The following is a 23,402-nucleotide window of genomic DNA, read 5'->3' on the forward strand; positions in this document are numbered from 1 at the left end:
AATATGGGCCTCTAACGTGCAGCAATGCACTGTGCTTGTCAGAAACAGGAAATGCTCGACTGATGGCACAGGGCTTAAGCACATGGACCAACCAGGGATTCTCTCTTCATTCCCTCCCCTTTCCAAAGCATAACACAGACTGCTCTAAGGTTACAAGGGAAGCTGAAAACACAGATTTGAGTGCTGGTAACTTCTAAATGCTGTTTTGGATTTGTTTTATTTGCCATTTCTTTGCAGTATTGCACAGGAGCTATGATCGCTTTTTGGGAAATTACTCATCAACAAAATGTGCTCTGTGCTCTACAGTGGGAGGCAGGATGACAAAAACAACACATGGCATGCAATAGAGAGTCATGCATATCTAATAGAATCGCACAATTATAAAATGCAGTGGTGTTTGCTAAACATTTGATATATCAAAATAAACAAAAGCAGCATGACTGCATGCTGTGTTATCAATATGGAACTTAATATGAAGACGATCTGCTTTAATCCCTAAACTTCTTACATATTCACTTATTCAATAACTACTATAAATATATAAAGGTGTGTAGTAATGACAGTGATGACGTCTGGCCCCACTGACATGTCCTGGGAGTTTTGAAGGGTTAATCATTCTTACTGACACTTTTCTGAATGTGGACATACATCTGGGCTTAATTCAGTAGAGCAGAGATTCTTCACATTGTTTGAGGCCATAGTGATGTTCTAATGTAGATTCAGCCCACATGTATGCAATCCTATCCACCATAGACCCAAATTTACACACACACACGAGAGAGAGAGAGAGAGAGAGAGAGAGAGAGAGAGAGAGAGAGAGAGAGAGAGAGAGAGCCTTGTGAACACCTTTCACACAAAATTACTTCACAAAAAAATCTAACCATAACTTTAATATATATATATATATATATATATATATATATACACACACACACATTTTTGTATATTTTTCTGCGATTTTTGATGCTACTTTGATGCATTTGGTTCACAAGATGTCCACAAGGGGGCAATGCAATCCTAACTTTTCTGTTCAGGAGCAATTACATAAACTGTGGGATAAACAATTTTCCACTCCTTAGTGTTTCGAAAGAAGAAAAGTCAGTGTACCGAATACACTTTTAATCTTGTACTCATGTCCAACTCTGTAATATAGAGCATGAAAAACAAATCCAATTTTTAAACGAACCTAAATTGAATAAAACATTTCAGAACATTATTTTACAATAATTAATAAATAAACTGCTTCATACTCTCTCGACCTCTAGATCCCATAACCTAAAAATAAAGACTCACAAACATTTAAGCAAGAAAAATAATTTATTTATGTAACTTTTTATCACATAGCCAAGACATAGCTGCTTGAGCTCACAGCTACATATCCTTACTGCTGGAGAGGGAGGCTCATAATATTCAGAATTTTTATAGACGTCTTTCCAATGATAAAATAACAAAAATATAATTCCCAGTACTTTCTTTCTTTCCCACCCAACTGTTTTTGTCCCATGGACAAGGGGCAATTAAAGCTTTTTGTTAAGAGAGTCAGCAAACTCTAAGCTGATCTTCAATAGCCTTAATAATCCTCTGTTATAGTTATCTCTGTGATAAAATTTGACAAAGTTTTAATTATAATTATATGTATATATACAAAATTTGACATTGGCTGAAAGTTATCTGTGGTGCTGAAACTTTAAGACATAGAGGAAGGGGAGGACATTTGATTAAAATTGATTATCAGATATGTTTTAAGATAGAACACAAGAGCATGAATGTCACTTTAAACACTATGAACAATTGATGCTGATCCTAAGCACAATGCTTTTGGGAAACTAGACCCTGGACACACTGAATAGTTCCTGATGTTTACTAGAGTAATGATGTTTACTACTCTGTGTACAAACATGAGCTCCTGTGGTGGGTGTCATTGGGCGAATGGGAAAGAGGCTAAGATGGAGGGAGTAAGGAGGATGAATACAGAAGCAAGAATGTTTTCACTGTAGGTTGTCACATAAAGAAATCTACTATTCTGTAGGGAGGTGTAGGTCACTGGTCTGTGTGGCAGAATGTACAGATTAAATTGTCTTTAGATTTATGCGAAAACTCTCAGTAACTCAAATCATGGCTTCTAACAGTCTGTTTTCCCCCCGAAATACTTCACTCTTTGTATATCTAGGTATTTTGGCTTTCTTGCTCCCTCTCCACCTTCCTCTGGGAATTTTGATAATATTACTGACTAAAAAGGGATGCAGCACAGAGTACACAAGAGTAATGATGACCGTTCGAGTAGTATTCATAAAAAGACTAAAAGAAACTCTGGATATTTCTATAGAAGTGCATTACCAAGGCATTTAAAAACACAGGCTTGACGCCAGAGTACAAGGCAAACAAACACATGTTGTCTTTTTTTCATTCACTAAATACTGAAAACAAGCGTCACTCACTATTTTAATGTAATACTTTATGTTCTTTGTTATATTTAGATGCTATCAGAATACCTGAAGGAGTCAGAACAGATTTTTGCCAGGTGTGCTTTCCCTCCTGGACTGCAGGGGGTGCTCTGGCTCAATAGCACCAGGTTTCTTGATTCTGATTGTGAGTCAGAGAAGCACAGTCACATGAGGGAGAAAATATTTTAAAGGAACGAGAAGGAACAAGTAGTCTTTGTGGGAAAATACTTAGCAAATGATTCTCTCTTTTTGTCTCCAAACATCTCAGTTTCATGTGGCAGTCTCTGTCTATGCATTATAACATAGACATTATAACATTTCCTATTCTGCAGTGACATGGGCGGTGACTAAAAAAATAAAACAACAAAAAAAAACAACAACCAATAAACAGAAAACTAAAGTATACTGTTGAGCTTTGTTTCCTCTTCCTGACATTCATAGGCATTCACTGCTAATTTGCCACAGAACTGGCACAGAAGCAGCACATCCAGCCTTGATGCATAGTATGAAATGATCATATAATGAGTGACAAATACAATGTGGACATATATAAAATGTTCAGAAACACATTGTAGCTGCAGCTTTAAATTTGGGTACAGTATGTGGTGATTATAGCAGTCTGCAGGACCACATCTCACACAAGTCTGGCCAAAAGGATAGGGAGGTGACAATAACAAGTTCTTCTTTACCATTCACGATCCTTGGCAAATCCCTTCTGTGGTTCCTTGAGTGTTAAACAGTGCAGATTCTGAATTCGGTAGCCAGAACAAGAAACCCCTGACAGGTTCTCCATACTAGACAGCCAGGATTAAACACCCCATTAGGAGGATTTGAAACCGTCTGTCTATAGCCATTGATCATTTCTCTTTTTTCTGTTTTGTTTTGTTTCTAGCTCTGATTTCCTTTCATACGGTACTGTTCACATAATCTGCTCTGCGGTGGTTTTGGTTTTTCACTATAACACTACAACCCACTGAGTACCACAGCTGGCAGTGAGGGAAGATCTATAATTTAGATTCAGATTAAGAATATTGCATGGAGGTTGTCCATTTTGTGACTTTAGTCCGTTTGTTGTAAACATGCCGAAAATAGGCAGTTTAAAGGAAAGGCATAAAAATTCTAAATGTACACTTAAATATTGTATATTTAGTTTTATTCTGGGTTAAATAAAAAGGAGGCTAAATAAGGCCTTATATATATATATATATATATATATATATATATATATATATATATATATATATATATATATATATATATAAACAAACAAAAACAACAAATAGTTTATCTGTAAACTACTTTTGTAATAGAAAGTGCTTTTTAAGGGAACTTGATTTACATTTTCTATATGGAATGTTTCTCTTTGTGTATAGGATATCATGCTTGTAGTGTGTACACATTTGTTTTGGCCTGCCTACACTTGCAATAATTCTGCATTTAAAGGTGGGCACTGGCAAATTTGACAACATACAAAGGTTGGTGATCCTTTGTACCAATTGTATATTTCCACAGAGGAGTTAATATAACACATTCTCAGTGGTAAAATGCAATGCTGACCCAACTACTTTAGAACCTCACATCAACACTGGGTTCCTTTTCTTTGATATGGACAGTACTCCACAGCAACATGACAAAAAGGTAAGACCCATGGTATAAAACAACCTCACTTGAGACTGCATGGTGCATGATCCTGGGAAGTAAAACCATATAGATGTGCAGTGGAGCACTAACTGAAAATCAGCCATTACATGTGGCTCTCTGCATGTGGAATCACTGGTCTGGTAGAACCATTTTAGATGGGTCAGTTCCAGCAGCATCCAGATCTGATTGAGAAAACTCAGTGACACGCCGAGCCAAAGGGTTTGTGCTCTTCAGCAGTTCCATGGCAGAGACCCGTGTTCCACTGCTTGTTTTGCTGCCTTTCTTCTGTAGAAGAGCCATGAAGTTCTCATTCCGCGAGGTTGATCTTGGAGTGCTGCCCAGTGTCAGTGTTCGAATGTCACTGCTGCTGCTTTTCACAGGTGACACAAGGCTCTGGCGACTACCAAATGCTGGCTCCTTACGGCCAAGGACTTTCCGCTTAGATCTGCGAATAAGAAAAATCCATTGTTATAATGTGATTATATAAAGAAACATGTAAAGAACTGTTTGTTGAAATAACACAGCATTGCAGTTTTGCAGTTGGTCAATGAAGTTAATTAAAAATAATTAACCAGTCTATGAAAGACCTGTGTATGATAGTGAAAAGGTCTTCAGTCCTATGAGTCGTAGGTGTGTGCACAGGCACATCATCATCTGTTTCTTCAGTGATGTGCAGTTCTTGCTTATCTGTGACAGAGCTGTTTTCCTCCAGTGAAGCTTCTGTAAACACATTTTTAATAGACTAATTTACTTGGGTAACCTAGTGTATGCATATTAAAACACATGAGTTTGATCAATTAAAAAACTGTAGATAACTAGCATTATATAATATGCATTATATTAATATGTATTAATACCTGGATCACAATATATGTTTTAAAAAGATGACATACCTGTCATTATTTCTGCAGTGAATGCCTTTATGTCCACATCATGAATAGATACAATATCCTTAGGGGTTCCATCTGGTGTATCATTTTCTTCATTTCCAAGGTCCTCCAGTTTACCTTGATTTTCATGCTGTGCCTCATTCTCACAAGTTCCTGGAACCTCTTTGTTAGAAGATATTTCTTGGTCATCATTGTTATAAGAAGCCTCATCAGCTTCAGATGGAGGTGGGCCTAGAGGTGACTGAGAACCACTTTCATATAGAAGGCTTTGCTTTTCTGTAGTAGCACTGCTCGGTGTCTGGACAGTAGGAGAAGGCAAGAGAAGAACATTTGGCTTTTTGGGTACTGGTGGTGGTACTTTAGATTTCTTCTTGTCCAATTCAGCTATGCAGGAAATTGGACTTTGACTACAAAAGGTCTTGCTTGTATCCTCTTTCTCTGGACTGCTAGGAAAGGAAAGATCCTCTTCAATTGGTATCCCATGTTCTAGGTCAAGCTCAGGTAGGGGGAGTGGATGTCTTGGCGCATGCTCTTGAGGTGTAACTGATGTTTGGGATGGCCTCTTAGGTTTAGGCTTCCTGACCACCATATAGATGTTGGCTAGAGGCATTGGTCGGTCTATTGGGGAGGCTGGCGGTGATTCCTGAGCATGGGGTGATGATGATGGCGACTTCAGCATCAAGTTCATTGGTCGTTTGGGGAGTGGTGGCTTTACCGCAACTGGTGGCTTGGGTGGCTTCGAGCTGCATGGGGTGGTAGGTGGGCTAATATCTCGTCCTTGTTCCTCCTCTATGATGTCAGACGAGCCATCAGGACTATCTTCAAGTTCTGAGCGGCTTACTGAACGGAGTCTGATGTTTCTCAGATCTGTTGTGGTAACCATGGGCTGTGCAGACTGACTCGTTTTGCCTGGTTTGCTGGTGGTAGACGTGTCTGAGTGCCTCCGGCTAGCTTTAGTTTTCAGCTTGACAGAAGACAAGTCTATTTGGGAATTTACAGGTAACTCAAAAGAGAGACGAGCCTGAGATTTGTCTTTTGGTGAAGGGGCTGGAAGTGAGGACTTCCTCTCTGGGATCTTTGGGCGCATCTTGCACCCTGTTGTTGGTGTGAGTCCAATGACGGCAGAGTTTGTAATAGTTGGGGTTGGTGTCTCAGACTGACTAGAGTATCCACTTGAAGGGGACATGAGACATGGAGGCTTGAATGGAGAGATCTTAGTCTCTGCTTCAATGGAAAGTGGAGAAGGGGAAGTAGCACGAGAGTTTGGTGGTGAATTCAGGGATTCTGAGCTTCCACGAACTTTTATGCATTCAATTACTGTCGTACCTGTAGCAGTGCTTGAGCCTGATAATGAACGATAAGGGTCATTATTGGACTTCCACTCACTAAGCTGCCAATGAGAAGGGAAGGCTAGGTCTGATTCTTTTTCAGGGGGCTGAGATGTATCAGAGGCTGTCTCCAAACTGCTGTGTGCTTCCTCATCTGATTTAGATGCCATAAGAAACTCAGGCCGGAATGAATCCTGGAAATTATGATCTCGTGGTATAAAAAGGCTCTTAGGCCTACCTTCTCTGATAAATCCTTCACTATGGTGTGGGCCCATCCCACCAATGGCTGACAAGTTCTTTACTAGGGACACACTGCGTACTGGCGGTGGTGGCTTCTTTTTGGGCTTCTTTAGTGAGATGCTACGTGAACGTGACCTCAGTCTACCCACTGGGAAGTAGTCAGAGCTTGTTGCTACAGACACATTGTCAGTGCTGGTGTTGTCTTCAGAGCTGTTGCTAGGGTACAGCAAGGCATAGCTCTCACCTTCTCTGACTACAGGCACTGTCTCTCCTGGACAGCACGTATTGTCTGCTGAGCAGAGAGATCCAGAGTCTGTTGGTGTTGAAAGGGAGCGTTCACGGAATTTGAAAGCATTGGCTCGCGATGATCTCTTCTCTCGCTCACATTTGTTGAGGCCATTACCGGAAGCTGGACTGGATGCTGCACCCTCAGTCTCGTTTCTTTTTCCTTTAATTGCATTTTCATGTGTGACTATATTTGTTCTATGGCCTGAGATGAAAGTGAAGGAGCTAGAGTGTGATACAGAGCTCACAGACATGGCAGAGCTGGTTTGGGAAGGGCACATGAGGCCACCCCCACCAGAGTCTAATGTTCCAGATTTGGACAAAGGCTGCTTGGCAACAGGGTTTGGGGTCAGGGCATAGTTGTAGGAGTCATTCCAGGAGGGAGAGAAGGTGGAACCCTTTGGGCCATTCCAGGAAGAGCTGGGGCACATAAGAGTGGCATGGTCCATCATGCCTGATGGAGCTTTAGGGGATGGGGGTACACTGTGCTCTCTGTCACTTTGAGTTTTCCGTAAGGGTATGTGCTGCTCGCCTGTATTCTCTGTGGTGGGTTCCAGAGATCTTGGCTGGGAAGAGTCAGGAGAACAGGCACCTTGTATCAGATCAACAGCAAGAATCTTGCCATCACCTAAGGGGAAAGATATAAACAGGCTGAACTTAGAAATCAAGAGCACAAACATATTTATCATAATTCTAGAAGCATGCAATTTTTTTAAACTGAATAATATGTGAAAGCCTAAACATTCTTCCACTGAGGCCAAAAAGGTATACATATTAGCAAGAAAGTAGCACACATTGTGGCCCATTGCCCTGACATTCCTCTTGCTCTCAATCCCTATCAGAACTTTCTAACTTCCTACTGGTCACCTTGGCAGTGTAGCGTGACATCAGGGCCTGCGATCACACTCCTTGGGCGGCGGATGGTCTTTGGGTTAACCGCCTTTTCAGTTCTAAAAGGGGCCTGGAGTTCGCTGGCGTGCTTATCAAAGCTCTGGCCTGAGGCAAGACATGAGATACCACTTCTCAATCTGAGTGACAGACCTTGGTCAAAATGTGTGTGTAAAATATATATATGATCGAATAGTTTGTTTCTGAGACACATTATGCCTTTAAATATAAATGAGTACTTGACCCAACAGATTAGTGTTTAATCCTTTTAGAAGATTTTAGACAAATACTATGCTGAATCTAAAAACGAAAAGTTTTTGTTTATTTTACAAAACTGATATATTCTAGACATGTACCTTCTAAAAAAATATCTGGTGTTATGCAACAGATTTAATTGGTTAGGTCACAACATTAAGTATTATATCCAGAAAGCAGAATGGTCAGCGTGAGATGAAGAATTACTTGTGACTCGGTGGTGCCTAGTTGATATTTAGAAAATGGAATAAGACACTAGACATGTAGACTGTTCACAGTGAATGGTTCTGATATTCATGGACTGGTAAAACAAATCAAAAGAACAATGTACAACTACTTTTTAAACCTTCACCTGCCCTACTCAAAAAGATCTTTTTCAACTCCTGTACATTCCAAAACATTCAATTCTCTGATAACTTTTACTACTGCAGAGTTACCAGTAGTGCATTATGACTATATTGCAAAAAAAACCTAATGTGACAAGATTCGTTTGCTTCCCATGATTCATGCTGTAGGAAAATAATATTGCTATGTATATATTGATGAATATTACCGGTGATTGAACTTGCATTTACTCATCTCTCTGATGTTTTTATCCATTCAACCTACAACTGTGACAGATTCAACTGCACAGTTAAAGGATAAGGTTTTTTTATCAAGCACACAACAGCAGCAGCTTAGTGGGGCTGGCACTTGAACCCACCAGCTTCCAGTTAATAGCCCAAGCCTTAACCACTGATCCACCATAGCTACATTGCACAAATCCACTCTGTCTTTTCTCTCACAAAATGTCCAATGAAGCTGCATACTCTCCTAACAAGTGTGTTTGCACCATTCATGAAAATAAAAAAAAAAAGGAGGGGGGCTCCCCCACCTTCTCTTTTACACTCAAACACCCTCTCTGTCACTGTCTCCATCCCTTTTTTCCACTCTGAGCAGCTTTCCATTCCTCACCAAGCTAAGAGGGAAGAGCTGGGCGTTGCCATGGCAACAGCTACCTGTTCATTTTCTTAGGCGGATGGGGATTGGAATGGCACCTCTTTGCGAATTAGACCCCAGGCTGCCTGAACAAGGCATTACCAGAGTTTACAGACCTAGCCTACTCTACTCAAAGTCCAGAGAATAGAAATTGACAGCTCAAAAAGGGTACAAAAAGAGAAGAGGAATAGAGGGGAAGAGGAGTGAAAGAGAGACAGAGTAGAACTGAGGGAAAGGAAAACCCAGAGACCGGAGAGCTTGTGTTATACTGAATGAAAAGCCAGTATTTGACTAAAACAGGGTGACAGCTTGAGAGACGTGGGAGGTACTCATGGATAAAAAATGTCACAGCACCCATGAGTGGAAATGAGGGGATGATTTGGTATGTGGAACAATTTATATCACTCAGGCTGGGCAATTTAAGGTTGAACATGCAAATACAAGTAGGAAATGTGGCAAGGAAACAATATGAGGAAAATGATGTCATGTAGGAAATCCTAAAATGCCTGACCCAGGCTGAACCTCAGTTATGATATCAATGTAACTACAAAAGCAAGCTAAGAGCCTAGAAATACTTTAAAATGTTCAATGTTTTTATGTCTCCTTTCATTTATCTAAGGAGCAAAGACCAACTGATAATCAGATTTTATTAATGGAAAATTCAAATAGCTATTACCTATTGCTAATAAACAAAAGCAAACTGTGACTCAGATGTTAAAATAAATTGGATTGCAGGATATGTTAAGTGTTTGTTACCTGTGACATTGATAGGGACGAGGTGTGCAGAAGAGTGTCGACTCAGGTGCCAGCGAGGTTTTTCAGCAACTGGGGGCCCTACTGAAGAATTCCAGCCCAGGAGAGAGCGGTCTAAGCCACAAGCACCCGGGTCCTGAGCCCGGATCCCTAATGATGTTGTCTCATCCTCACACACCTGTTTATTCGCAGGCTAGGAAGAAAGACATAAACATGCATTAGCTGAATTTGATTACTCATGAAGGAAGTAACAGCTCATTACTTCCAAGCACTTTCATGAAATTAAGTGTGCCTTACTTTTTAATCACCCTCACTGAAGAGGGGACCCTCTGTTTAGGAGACATTACAGGAAACCTTCTTGATTTATTCTTTGTAACCTTTTAAGTGATCATCAAGGGATATAAACACATGTACCAAGGAACTCTTAATAAGACTTTAAAAGGCTTTCTTAATATGACTTTTTCTTATTAATGATTACACTTGATTGTTCAAGCTCAAAAGAAAACTCATAGACAAAAGGGGTATCACATAATCATGCCTGAATTTGGAGAAACCTCTCACTCAACATCCATGTTTGGAATAGAGAAATGAGACATGGATAAAAAAACTAGCCATGTTTACTGTTAACTTTCCCACAAATTATACAAGCAGATAATTACCAGGAAGACAAATTCTGTTTTCTTGTTGATTGATGAAGGCGAGCGGCTGAGCGTAGTAGAGGTGTCCTCTGAGCTCTGAGAGGAAGGGTGCCGGAATGTCTGCCCAGTTACCCTGTTATCATACAGCTGCTCCTCAAAGTCTGCACACAAACAGACTAGCATTAGCCTTAGCACATGCACACTCTTCCTTTATGAAGCAGCAGTTAGGCTTCTGTATATTTTTCTCCCTTTTAAGCCCATCCTGATAAATAAATAAATAAATAAATAAATAAATAAATAAATAAAATAAGAAACTTGTTAATATTTTAGCTAAAATTCCCATTATCCCTGTGATTATTTGAATCCCCTAAAACAGTCACTACCCCCGGCCACAGCACACACACAAACACTTAAATCTAACTTCCCCTTCCTCCCACTCTTTTTCTCCTAAACCTCTCTCTCTCTCTCTCTCTCTCTCTCTCTCTCTCTCTCTGTGTGTGTGTGTGTGTGTGTGTGTGTGTGTGTGTATCTGTGTGTGTGTGTTAGGGCAGTGAACTTGATCCCTTAAAGCAGAAAAGGGATGCCACAATCTCAGAGTTAGGTTGCCTAGCAATGATGGGTACTTTGAGACAATGGAATACCTTTTGAGTCAACAAAAGCCCCCGGACACACACACACACACACACACACACACACACACACACACACACACACACACACACACACACACACACACACACACACACACAGCTAGGGCTGCAAACATGCATGTGCTACACCACTACAAAGACAAAAAGTATCTTCCAACCACATTTCCCATAGTGTGCTGCATACAGCTGGCCATGTTCCAAAGCTAAAAACATTTATAAAAAGTATTAACAGAGCTATTCATTTCTATAACAAGATTAGTCTTCCTGGAGGGTGTAGCTTTTATCTCAGGATCTCAGTTCACAGTTCTGGAGCTGTAGGCTCAGCCACCTTCAGGACTTGATCAGCTTGTTGCTGCATGCATTCAAACAGGGGATAAGGAATACCAGAGGTGCAGAGGAAAGCTGATATGACTTACACATGGTTTTTAAAAAGTACATCACTGATTTCCTTGATTGCTGCTGATCACTATAATAAAGGCCTAACATTTTACAAATGCCTAAAATGTTGTTTCTGTCATAAAGAAGACAAGATCCCTCCAAAACACTGTTACAGCAGGAGTGGTATTAATAAGTGTCCATGTGCATGAGACCTAAGATTTTACAACTGCACAAACAGCTGCCTAACAAGACCAAGTCTGCACCAGCAACCGCTTTACATTCCATCTCAAATAGACACCAAACACCCTAATCACTCTAAACTTTTTTCACAATAGTTAAGACAAATAATAAAACTGACACAAACTGGTAAACCTACTGATACATGTTCACAATCTAAACACATGGTCCGAACAGCAGCAACTCACCAATTCATACAGGCCACTTTGTGAAAGCGAGGATTTAGCTTTGAAGACCTTGCATGCCACTTCAAAAGGAGATGGGAAAGAGAATCTAACAGAGAAGACACTGAACTGTGTGTCTTCATCTGTGCACCTGTGTGTCTTTCCATGTGTGTATGTAAAGATAATGTGGACACACCCACCCCTCCAAGGCTGACCTGACTTCGGCCACTCAGCCGCTGAACGCTGCTAGGACACAAATGTCTCTGTTCCTCTCAGCCAATCAGACGACTAGTGCAGAAATGCAGCCAGCCACTCATGCATGCTGAAAGCCACAGCAGCCACGAATAACCTCAAAGCAACTCGCCTAACAAGATGCACCCCGGAAAGCAGCCATTTATTAAATATGGGTCAGTCCTTTTCTTGTGGATCCACAGAAGGCATGGGAGCAGAAGAGAGAAACAATGCCTCTTTTCTTGTCTATGGCCATTTCGTTGGGCCTGTTTTGTTTTGATTTTTTTTTTTCTCCAGTCACTATTCAGGATAAAACATTCACAGTTGATCAGTGTTATGCAAGAAAATGAAGTGACTTGGATGGAAAGGAAAAATTTTTCCTAAAATGATGAAATGAAATGAAACTAAATAATCTATGTAAGCATTTTCTCATAATGCCAGTCACTAATAGGAACTGATTCGGTCTCTTAATTTATCATCATACTTCACTGATGATATATGAAAATGTTTATTATTTACTGAAAGCAGTGGACAAAAAATGAGCATAAGGAAGCTGTTAAAATCTTTTCTAGACAATAAAAACCATATTTTAAACAACCCTACCAATAAACGTTCCAATGAAAACACCTGAAGTTCCTAAATAAGGCTTTATTCACTAAACCGTTAAGAACATTTATTACAAGGAGTTGATCCCACTATTACAGACAATGTCATGTTTGACTGTGATTGGCTGATACATTGCTGGTCAAGATGATAAACCCATGAATGAAATGTAATATTAGTCTAAAACATGAAAATAAAATGCATACAAAGGTTCCATCATCTGACGAGCTAATCTGTCAGTGTGTGTATGTGTGTGGGAGACTCATGCTAATTTAATTAGTGGGTGATTTTAATTTAGATTTAGCTACAGTTTAACTAACCATGACAAGATAGCTAGTAAACAACAGATACTGTATAACACTTGGATAATGTGCAGTGTAGAGAGAGCATTTAGCTTGATTCATAACCCAAACACTCAGTATTTCCACTTCATGTGTGTTGCTGAATTACATATTTACTGTTGCTGAGCAGTGAAAACTGTAAAAACTTCAATCTTGTCTTGCATTGCTTTTTCAACTAGGCAAACCTCTTATCCTCACAACCGAGAAAACACCTTGTAAGAGCTTGCTGCCAGGTAAAAGAGTACATGATTGTGCCACTTTAGAAAAAAAGTAATATGTAAAAATTTAAAACTAACTACGCAGTATTCCTAAATCACAGTACAGCAAAAGGTATCCTTAACAACTTACAGTATGCAGAGGGTACAATGTTATAACGTCTTCGGGCTGGATATACAACCAATCTGAACATTAAGAGAACTCCAGTTTGTTAGAAAAGAGTTCCAGGCTATGTGTGAATTAATTAGAGAACGGTATTTAATGTTATTTTCATTCAACCAGATTGAATACACTTAACATAATTCTTAATTAGCAGATTAATCACTATAGTAACAATGACCTGTCAGACAAAATGTAGTCTGGAGACATAATTCACTGTTTCATTTATAAAACAGAAATTCAAAACTACTGACAGTTTCCAAATATCCATCTTTGCAAGTTGCCACTTCATGTAATATCACATTTCTTCTCTTAGATTATTTTAAGAGAACCGTAACATACACACGGCTCCTGAATTCTTGAATCTGATTGGTCAAAAAGGGTTGACTAATTTTTTTTTCTAACAGCAGACTCTTCCAGGCCACATGCCAAATCAACAACTTAAACAGTGACTTGTATAACAGATGCGCCCCATAATCTAAGATTAATAATATACAGTTTCAAATGGTTCTGAAAGACAAAGTCAAAAATGTACAAATATGGTTATGTAAATTTCTCTGTAAAGATGTCAATACTTAGTAATAGGCAGAAGTGGGAAACAGAACAAGCAATGTTTTTTGTTTGGTCAGGCCGTTGAAGAAATAACTGTTTATAGCTGTTTAATAATAAGTTTATATTGAACTGTTACAAAATTGCTGTGATTTAAGAGGAATGAATAACTTTGGGACATGCTGTTACTAGAAAATAATGAACCTTGGGTCAATTTCACATCAAGCCACATCACACATCCCATCATTGATTATTTTCCTATAACAGCATTCCTGTCATGTAATGGCTAAATTTGTGAGTTTGCTTTTATTACCCAAATTATTATTACTTAAAATGATCATAAATTATTAAAAGGTTTTGAATTTTCTGAATTACTCTCAGGCTCAAAAGACTTGAGCGATACTGGGCACAAGCATGCCCAATTTATTCTAAATGTTCTAAATTTCTATTGTAGTAATGTCTACTGTTTATTTTTAGTCCTTGCTCATTTTAACCAATAGCAAGTCAAACAACTGTAAATCATTTAAATGTCAAAGATTTGGATGTAGAATCAGCACAAACATCATGTTAAGAGCTTGAGAGCATCTTTGTGGCCACATCTGACAAACAGGCGCTTAAACACTAAGTTCAAAGAGGCTTTGATCTCTTGTCAGTTCAGGTTCATCAGGGAGCTACAGTAAGTGCATTCACTTTTCATTCAAACAAAAGCAAACATAGACAAACCTTTCCATCACTATTATTTAGCTGCTCACTGGAAGGTAGCTGGAAGAGGACAGAACTGAAGGAACATGCACGATAATTTCGAATGACATCAATTTCGAGAGACAGAATTAGTTGCTAAGATTAAAAAAACCTTAGCAACATCCTTTTCATGTATTTTTAACTCCTCAAATGAACTGTCACTACTCCTAATGGAATAGTACAACCACTGAGTCACAACTAAAGACGTGCCTTATGTATTTTTAGGACTTCTCAATTATATGAATTTCTTTTCTCAATATTTCACTATTTACTTTTTGTTCTTACACTGATATGTGATATAATATGTGATATTAACATGAACTGCAAATGTATATCGGATTTTAATGTCTAAAATTTTTTTTAAAGATTTTATTAGACTACTTTTGGGTAGTTGTCTATTGAATATACAAAACATCTTAATTCATGCACTGATGTGTCATGCAGTGATGTTCTAATACTCTGGAACTGAAGAAGCACACTAGACATCAAACATCCCTTAAACTGTCATTCATAGAAAACTGTAATCATTAATGACTCACCAACAGTTAAAGATAGAGCTTTTATACCATATGTGTCTAGATATAAAAATATGAGACACACACACACACACACTGACCACCCACTCTACACTGTTTAAACAGAATCTGTGCTTTCAGTGTAACACAGTGTTCAGTAAGTACTGTACCGCACACACACACACACACACATACACACACACAAACACACACAACAGACACACAATACACAAGCTTACAAAGCATGAGCATCTGCTCATCCTTAACCATCAATCCATTAATATGTGAGGAGCAAAACTGACAGAGAGCAGAGGAAGGAGAGACCCTGAGAAGGAAATGCAAGCTGCATACAAACACATACACACTCTGAGAAGCGCCAGGAAGCATCTTCATCTATATATTCAATTCAGTCAATTATAAGAATGAAACGAAAAGACAGAAGGCAACTGTAGATACAGATGTATGAATCCTATAGAAGGAAAAGGAGAAAAAATGGTAGACATGGGCAGGACATAAAGACGACGCATCGATAACATGGAGCAATACAAACACTGTATTGCTCACACACACATAGTCATTTGGAATAGAATTAAACACACAGGCACAGAAGACACAGCCACACACACTTCAAATGACAATATTCACTGAACATTAAGTAACATTTAGCGTCTCAGTAATCTGAACATAAGTCACTGACCATCAAAACCAGCTCCTCCTGAATCCCTCCCTTAAACCAGCACACGAAACACACAGATGCACATAACTTAGACACACGCCCTGCGGATGGAGGTTCCTACCTTGCAGCAGGCTCTGGAGGTTGAGCTGAGCCTCTTGGTGCAGCTCCTGCACACACTCCGGCCTACTCCACGAGCCAAACACATTCACATGCTGTTGCCATGACGATTGGAAGTGGGCCGTTCGCTTGCTCTCCGAGTCCAAGTTGGTGGTGGCTGGCAGAGAGAGAGAGAGAGAGAGAGAGAGAGAGAGAGAGAGAGAGAGAGAGAGGGAGTGAATAAGGGAGAGATCAGAGAGAGGGAGGGATAGCGAGAGAGAGAGAGAGAGAGAGAGAGAGAGAGAGAGAGAGACACACACAAATAATAGTTGATGATATTTGCATAGGTAATATCAGGAAGCAAGGGTGAGGTATTGTGGCGTTTGTGCCTAGATACAGGAAAAGCCGCTACAGCTGGGCGCATTGTTGTAATAACAATAACAGTCCATTTGTCATTTATTTACATCTGCAGAACCACTGTTTAAAATGGCAAAGAACTGTACATGCAATTCATTATATCTGTATTCATTACAATAGTAGATCAGAGGTTAAGGTTCAGTAATTATAACTGGAAGGTTGTCAGTTGAAATCCCAGAACAGTTGGAGGGACGGGCAGGCCACTGAGCAAGAGCTTAACCCTTTATCTCAGCCAGGTTGTTAACCTACATTATGACTTTCCCAATTTTCTGTGGGAACATGACGGAGTCACGTCTGGGTCAGCATTAAACCTCTTTCCCTTGCTCAGTTTCCTGAAACCTTTAAATTGTATGTGATATCTAAATATGTGTTGAATCTTTAAAACGAGAGGTTTCTGCTTTCTTTTGGGTTTTGGTCACTCGAATTTATCATCATATTCGTTCATTCATCCTCAGCAACCTTCATTCGTCCTCAGCAACTGCTCCTATGCCAGTTCGCTGCACATCACACAATCACAATCACACTTAATTTAGATTTATGAATCCATCTACCAGCATGTTGTTGGTAGGTGGGAACCCGAAGAACCCAGCAGAAACGCACAAAGATATTGGAACAAACATTCCAGAACGGCAATAACCTGAACTTAGGAACGCCACCATGCCACCCGTCACTCAAATCCTGATGCTATTATCAGCGAAGAATAAAACAACATCATAACTATCTCTACATGTAAAATTTCAGCTGTGAATATGGTTTAATGTTTTTTTTTTATTTTACCAAACTTTGTCATTTTTATTTAGAATTTTTAGATTTCTGAGACAATGTTCTTTGTTAAATGCACACACAAACAAATGAAATTTCACCACTCTGGGATTAACAGTGTTCTATAGTGCGCACAGTTTGGTGTTAAGGTTGACTGGTTAAAGTGATGGTTGGTTATGCAATGCATCTTATATTATATCAGCACACTAAAGTATGATTCCTGTAGTATGAGACAGTAATGAAAGAGAAAAAGAAACGGAGTGAGGGAAACTTATTCCCCAGGAGGTAAGCTGTGTATAGTTAATTACATGTTCAGCACGTCTTCTCCAAAAAGGAATTTCTACATGATTCCTCTCATTATGTAACACTGCCTGATAAGACACCCAAAAGAGGAGTTAAAAAAATCGAGCTGTGAGTAGAGACAGATGGGGTACTAGAAGGGTTGAAAGGAAGGGTGGGTTGTGGAACAGTAATGATGTTAAGAGGCAAGGTCATATGCACAGCGCAGTTTATCTAACTGATATAATACCTGAATGCAAATTAATGGCATAAAAGAATCCTCTAAGACCCACTGATGAAAAACTCACTGTTAATGAGACCAGAAATACTGAGAGTATCAGGAAATCTTTGGAATATCTGCATCATCTAGTTTGGAATGAAAGGGTTTTGGGATCTAGATTTTTTTTTCCAGCATTTAAACTATATAAATGGAATAAACATGTGAATTAAGAGCTTTGATTTGAATTGAGTTTTTGTTCAAACTGAATACTCTTTTCAGCCACAGTGACTTCACCTCGGCTCCCAGACAGACAGCGTGATGGTAGAAACAGACCCAGGGTCATTGCAGTAAAGTATGCTTGCTCCTCAGCTTTTTGAAGGTGGTCACCTTCATATGTTTTTAACAGTCAAGACATTCATTTTCTCTGCAGGCTGTTGAGCTGGGATTAAAACTCATTGCTGTAGGAAACACTGAAATTGTTTGATATTTAAACTTAAATTTTGATCTACTCCCAAAATCACTGACTAAACATTTACATGTGTGTATGTTTACATTTTCTAACTTTTAAACTGCACACATCTTTATCTGGCATTGTGATGGAGACAGATCTGTATTTGTCGTTGACAGGCTAAGCATAAATAATTAAAACAAAAGAAATGAATAAATTACCAAAACAGTGAGTACTGTACAGAAAGAGTTAAAAGGAATTTCTGGATTTTATATGACCAGAAATGAGAAAGAAGGAGCAGAGACGAGGTGAATAACAAAAGTACTGAGTGATGCTTTTCTTTACTTGTAATTTTTCAGAAGTAACTTATTTTGGACAATTTTGAAGGCTCTTAATAATTCAATGGACCGTGGTTGAGAGAGAGAGAGAGAGAGAGAGAGAGAGAGAGAGAGAGAGAGAGAGTGTCTGTGTATTTTCAGTGTTATTACACTATGCTTGTGGATGCCGTTGCTGTGCTGGAATCCAGTGGTGAAATGGGAGAAATTGTGTGTGTGTGTGTGTGTGTGTGTGTGTGTGTGTGTGTGTGTGTGTGTGTGTGTGTGTGTGTGTGTGCTTGTCAATATGCTGCATAACCTCAGGTCACTTTCATACACTTGTGATAATATTCCATGACTCAAGGCTCCATGAGAGAGAGAATTGAGAGAGAAAGCAAAAAATAAAATTGATAAAATTAAATAAACATTGATAATAGTATTGTAGTACTTATATAGATACCATATATTTACTGTTATATCTGCATATTATGTTTTTAGATTTAGTCTTCGGTTAAATTGCTAAGCAAAAAAACAACTGCCAAAATAATACACACCATGTACACAAATCTAATCTAAGGTCTAAGGAGATCAAGTCCTTCTTATGGCATATGACCCCCCACATGCACAGTGACATACACACTATGATCAATTAGCTAAATATATTTAGTCTCATTAGCATGAACAGAGTCAGAGCTCCAGGACACTAAGTAAGGCCCAGTGCGGCCCAGTGGCTAAAGTAAAGTTCTTCTCAGTGTGACTCTAATCGCTGTGAAGGAGAGGGCATTCAAAAGGGCTTGGGCCAAATCCACTAACTCTACAGCCCAAAAAAACAAGAAGAAAATAAGCTGCCATCTTTCACAAACAATCCTTCAACCCAGTGGTGTAGCCAGGATAAGGATAAGGAAATGTTACATTTATCTCTTCAGAAATTCACATGAAAGAGAAACTGCTTAAATCATACCAATGTCATCAACTCTACAATGTGCATATCTTCATTGTTATATATTTATCAATTTTCCTAGGGAAAAAAAAAGGGACCTGAAGACAGACACATTCACAGCACTTTTTTTGAGGCTACATAAGCACAGCGGAAGTTTGTGGGTGGCTGCTGTCAACAAAAGATAGAAAGAGAGAAGCTGAATCATTTATTCATTTTTATCTCTTGTTTGTTTGTTCGTTGGATTCGTGGCCATTGAAGCACAATGGCTTTAACAAGCATGAGGAGTGACTGGCAGAGTAAAACAGCTACCCTGTGGAACAATCAAGTGTGTGTTTGTGTGTGTGTGTGTGTGTGTGTGTGTGTGCGCGTGTGCATGCATGCATGTGCGTGTGCATGTGTGTGTGTGTGTGTGTGTGTGTGTGTGTGTGTGTGTGGTGTGTGAGTGTGTGTGCATGTGTGTGTCTGTGTTTGGTCAAAAAGACCAAACCTTTACATCACTTGCTTTATATTTTTTGTAGCTTTGTCTTATCTGTATCTCAGTCCACAGCACATACTGTATGGTCAACTCATTATGAGCAGCACAGCACAACACACAGGGACACACAGGGGACTGGAATGTGCAGCTGTATTCCCTGATGAGAGGCGAATACACACAGTGCACAGGACAAAAAGGTGATGTGACTACAGAGAACTGGGACTTGAGTCACCCTTGCAATGATACCCTTTCTCTTATTTACTATGTTGTTTCAGGACAGGATTGTTCATCATCGGGCCTTCATCGTTACCCCAGCTAACTTTTCACTTTGTACTGTAACTGTAAGTGTTTTATTAACAAGCTCTTGGAAGAAAAACTTGTGAAGATCTCACACAGTATGAGCAAAAATATGCTTGAAAGGTTAAATCGCCGTCTGTCAAGCTCTTGGAGAGAATTCGGCTGAATGACGATTTCACACACGTTCATGAGGAGGCATTAAAGTGTGTGTGTGCGTGTGTGTGTGTGTGTGTATTTGTGCTGTGATCACAAGCCGAAAGCTGCCAAAAGCAATTACTCCCAGAAAGTAATTGTAGTGACAAGAATCCCAATTCGGATTCTCTTTATGGGCCCCAGTTTTCTGACACCTCTCTCATTCTCTCTTTCTCTCTTTCTTCTTCCACTGATGTGTAAGATTGCAGCCTTTCCAGTCAGCGAAGCAGATGCAGCACCTGATGAGATTGTTACGTGGTGCAGAGAGACCAGCACCAATGATAGAGAGTTTTTATCTATTCAACTAAAGAGGACAGGAAGATGTGCATAACATTAGCATAAAAATCTGTTCAGAATTTCTTTAACTGTCTAAATGGGAATTAGAGGAATTCTCCAATCCACTGCATCTGTAGTGTACATGTGATTGTCAGAAAAAAAAATGTTTCCGAGAAAAGAACATGTGCTGTTTATTTAAAACTTGGACATGCTAAATTCTGTTCATAATTTGAATAAAACTGTTACGGTTAAAAATGTAAAATAAAGACACACTTTTAAAATAACAGTAATGAGAATTGACAGGCGTGAGAAGAATGTCTTACTAAAGCTGCTCTTACTGTATGTAGCGGGATCCAACTTTACTTTATCTGAATAACACTGTAGAAAGATTGACATTAGAAATAAATAAGCACAAATTATTCCTCTAAGAAATACACATTAACAGCTTAATCAACAGATACAGACAGTGTTGTGTTTCAGATAGATTTTTGGACAAGATTAAATATCTGCCCTGGAATTGTATTCACACATACACTGTAGATGAGTTAAGATGTAGTAGATGACTTTGAGAAGTACTGAAATATTCCTCTGATATGCCGTTCCTCTGCATGTTGTAGTCCTGGAGACATATGGAGGATCAGAAGGAAAAGTGACCTGAGGACTTGAGTACAGACAGAAAGGGCATTGAAGGGTGCATCGCTCATGGTTTTGTATCACTGAAGGTTAATTGTTTTTAAGATCGGGTTAAAAAGGTAAATCTCCTGAGCAAGATGACAGAGGCAGATAAGGGTAATTGATTCACCTGGTTAGTTAAAGGGATAACACGTTTACACACTTGCAAATGGAAGCAGATCCAAGACGTTGTTATAAATCCTTGGTCTCAATCCAGGTTTAAATGAAACGAAGACAGAATTTATTTATACTGTGATACATTATGTTACAACACTACTTTTAGTGACTATTTTGAAAACTGTGAATTTTCTAACACTGATCATGCTACAAAACTATCATAGCAAGTGCAAAGGTCTTGAATACAGGCAAAGTTATCTAATATTTCTTATAATGAGATGATTAGAAATCATGCAGAATGGTAAAAAAACAAATCTGATCTCAATGCCAGAAGAGCTAGTATGACTATTTCAGATGCTGCTGATCTACAGAGATTTCTACCTACAACAGTCTCACATGAAAGGGAGTTCTGTAGCTGGGTCCTATAAAAGCTGTACTAATTTATAGTCTCACAGAGAGAGAGAGAGAGAGAGAGAGAGAGAGAGAGAGAGAGAGAGGGAGAGTGAGAGAGCTTGTACCAGGATACCGGCAGTAATATTTGGAGAAACAAATGGCATATTGAGTGTTAGTGATGCTGTGGTGTGTTTGCATGCTCTGCAGTGTCCACAACTCCCAGCAGTGCTGACTAGAGGGACTGACGCTTCCTTGCTTCCTGCTCTGCAACACATCAACCCCTCCTGCCGCAATTTCCTGCATGTGTATTCTCCTGCATGACACAGAGTGACAGGAAACGCAGACTATGAGAGAAAGTGTGTCTGTGTGTCAGTATGTCTGATAAGCAAGCACACACACATGACATACACAGTTCCCTCTGAGAGGAAGTGCCTGGGAGGTACAGGGAGGAAACTGAGGCAGTGGCCTTTGAGGGGTAAATCAGCATCCACCCTGGTCTTCTCCACTTCTCACATTCATTCTGACCACCAAAGCCATCCGTCCATCCTGCCTTGTACAGGCCAAGATTTTCACATTGAACATAGAAACAATCTACACTAGTCTAGTCTCAATAAACAAGTAGGGTTAGATACTTATTTTTAATTACCTTTAGTTGAAAAAATTTAGTTGATGTTATTTATCAATGACCGATTTACAGAGAACTGTACTGAAGACATCCAATCTGGCAACCCTGCTGGGTTCATGTGTGCATACTCAGTTTTATTAAATATAATAAATATACTAAATACTCCCCATGTGCCTTGCAGTGCTAGGTGTTAAAAGAGCTTTTTAAGAGCTTTTCCCCAGATTACACCACTGTTTGGGAATGAGTCAGGAGCACTGGGAGACATCTCACTGTTGAAAGCCCAGTGTTGCTGCTGTGAGATCAGTAAAGACTAACACATATCCAACATGTTCACTACACAGGGGACTTTTTTTTTTCTCTAACAGGAGATGAGATGCTTTCTTCCACTTAATGGCTGGTAGGATATCTACAAAAAAATACACAACTAATGTTACAAGGCTGCTGTACTGTAAGTTTCGCTGGCCAGTGGTGGGCTTAAGTATTATAGTGGATCATGACTATTTATACTATGGCGCTGTTGAATTCTCAAATCTGATTGGTCAGAAGGTCTTGATTCGTTTCCTTTAACACTGTAGTGTCGACTGTTATTCCAACCGTAGTTTTATATTAATGCACTCCTTCTTATATATTATCTTTTCTTTAGTACCAATGTAAACAGATCAAATATTTCCTAGAATTGTTATTGTAAGATTCCTACTGATTCTTATCATTTTTAAGAATCAGAGGGTAAAATGCAGCTTTGTTTTCTGACCCAGAAAAGTATTTAGGATGGAATAATTCTGACATTTAATTTGCTCATTGGATTAAATGATGATTCACTTCATTTTAAATCAGGATGCCATTCGTGAAAATCATTTTCTAAGCTTCCGAGCTAAATTTATCGTTTGACAATATATAGCAGATCAGGGTCACATAGCAACCAAAAGAAAAGAAGAACATTTCTAAATTTTACAATGCAGCTTAAAGTAAACACCGTCACAGACGTACACTATCGGGTACAGTCTCTAAACACAGAGCAGTCAAACAGAACTGGAGCACGAGTTGGCTACGATCAGAAAGAGGGGAAGTTTAATTCTGCC

The 23,402-nt window shown here is 39.2% G+C and overlaps 1 protein-coding gene across 5 annotated transcripts in view; it reads right to left on the bottom strand.

The window, feature by feature from the left end:
• Window positions 1-1,298: 1,298 nt before the first annotated feature.
• nhsl2 (NHS-like 2) overlaps window positions 1,299-23,402 on the bottom strand; it is a 68,522-nt gene continuing 46,418 nt past the window's right edge. For 4 of the 5 annotated variants that reach the window (XM_060874700.1, XM_060874702.1, XM_060874703.1 and 1 more), the window contains exons 2-8: window positions 15,922-16,074; window positions 10,362-10,501; window positions 9,706-9,895; window positions 7,696-7,824; window positions 4,979-7,456; window positions 4,673-4,805; window positions 1,299-4,530 (exon numbers count right to left, since the gene is read on the bottom strand). In XM_060874700.1, coding sequence (XP_060730683.1) covers window positions 4,215-4,530; window positions 4,673-4,805; window positions 4,979-7,456; window positions 7,696-7,824; window positions 9,706-9,895; window positions 10,362-10,501; window positions 15,922-16,074 — 3,539 coding nt within the window. In that variant the 3' untranslated portion in view covers window positions 1,299-4,214. The remainder of the gene's footprint in view (window positions 4,531-4,672; window positions 4,806-4,978; window positions 7,457-7,695; window positions 7,825-9,705; window positions 9,896-10,361; window positions 10,502-15,921; window positions 16,075-23,402) is intronic. The other variant, XM_060874701.1, reaches the window with a different exon arrangement.

Source organism: Tachysurus vachellii, chromosome 7 (genome assembly GCF_030014155.1).
Source record: "Tachysurus vachellii isolate PV-2020 chromosome 7, HZAU_Pvac_v1, whole genome shotgun sequence".
NCBI lineage: Eukaryota > Metazoa > Chordata > Actinopteri > Siluriformes > Bagridae > Tachysurus > Tachysurus vachellii.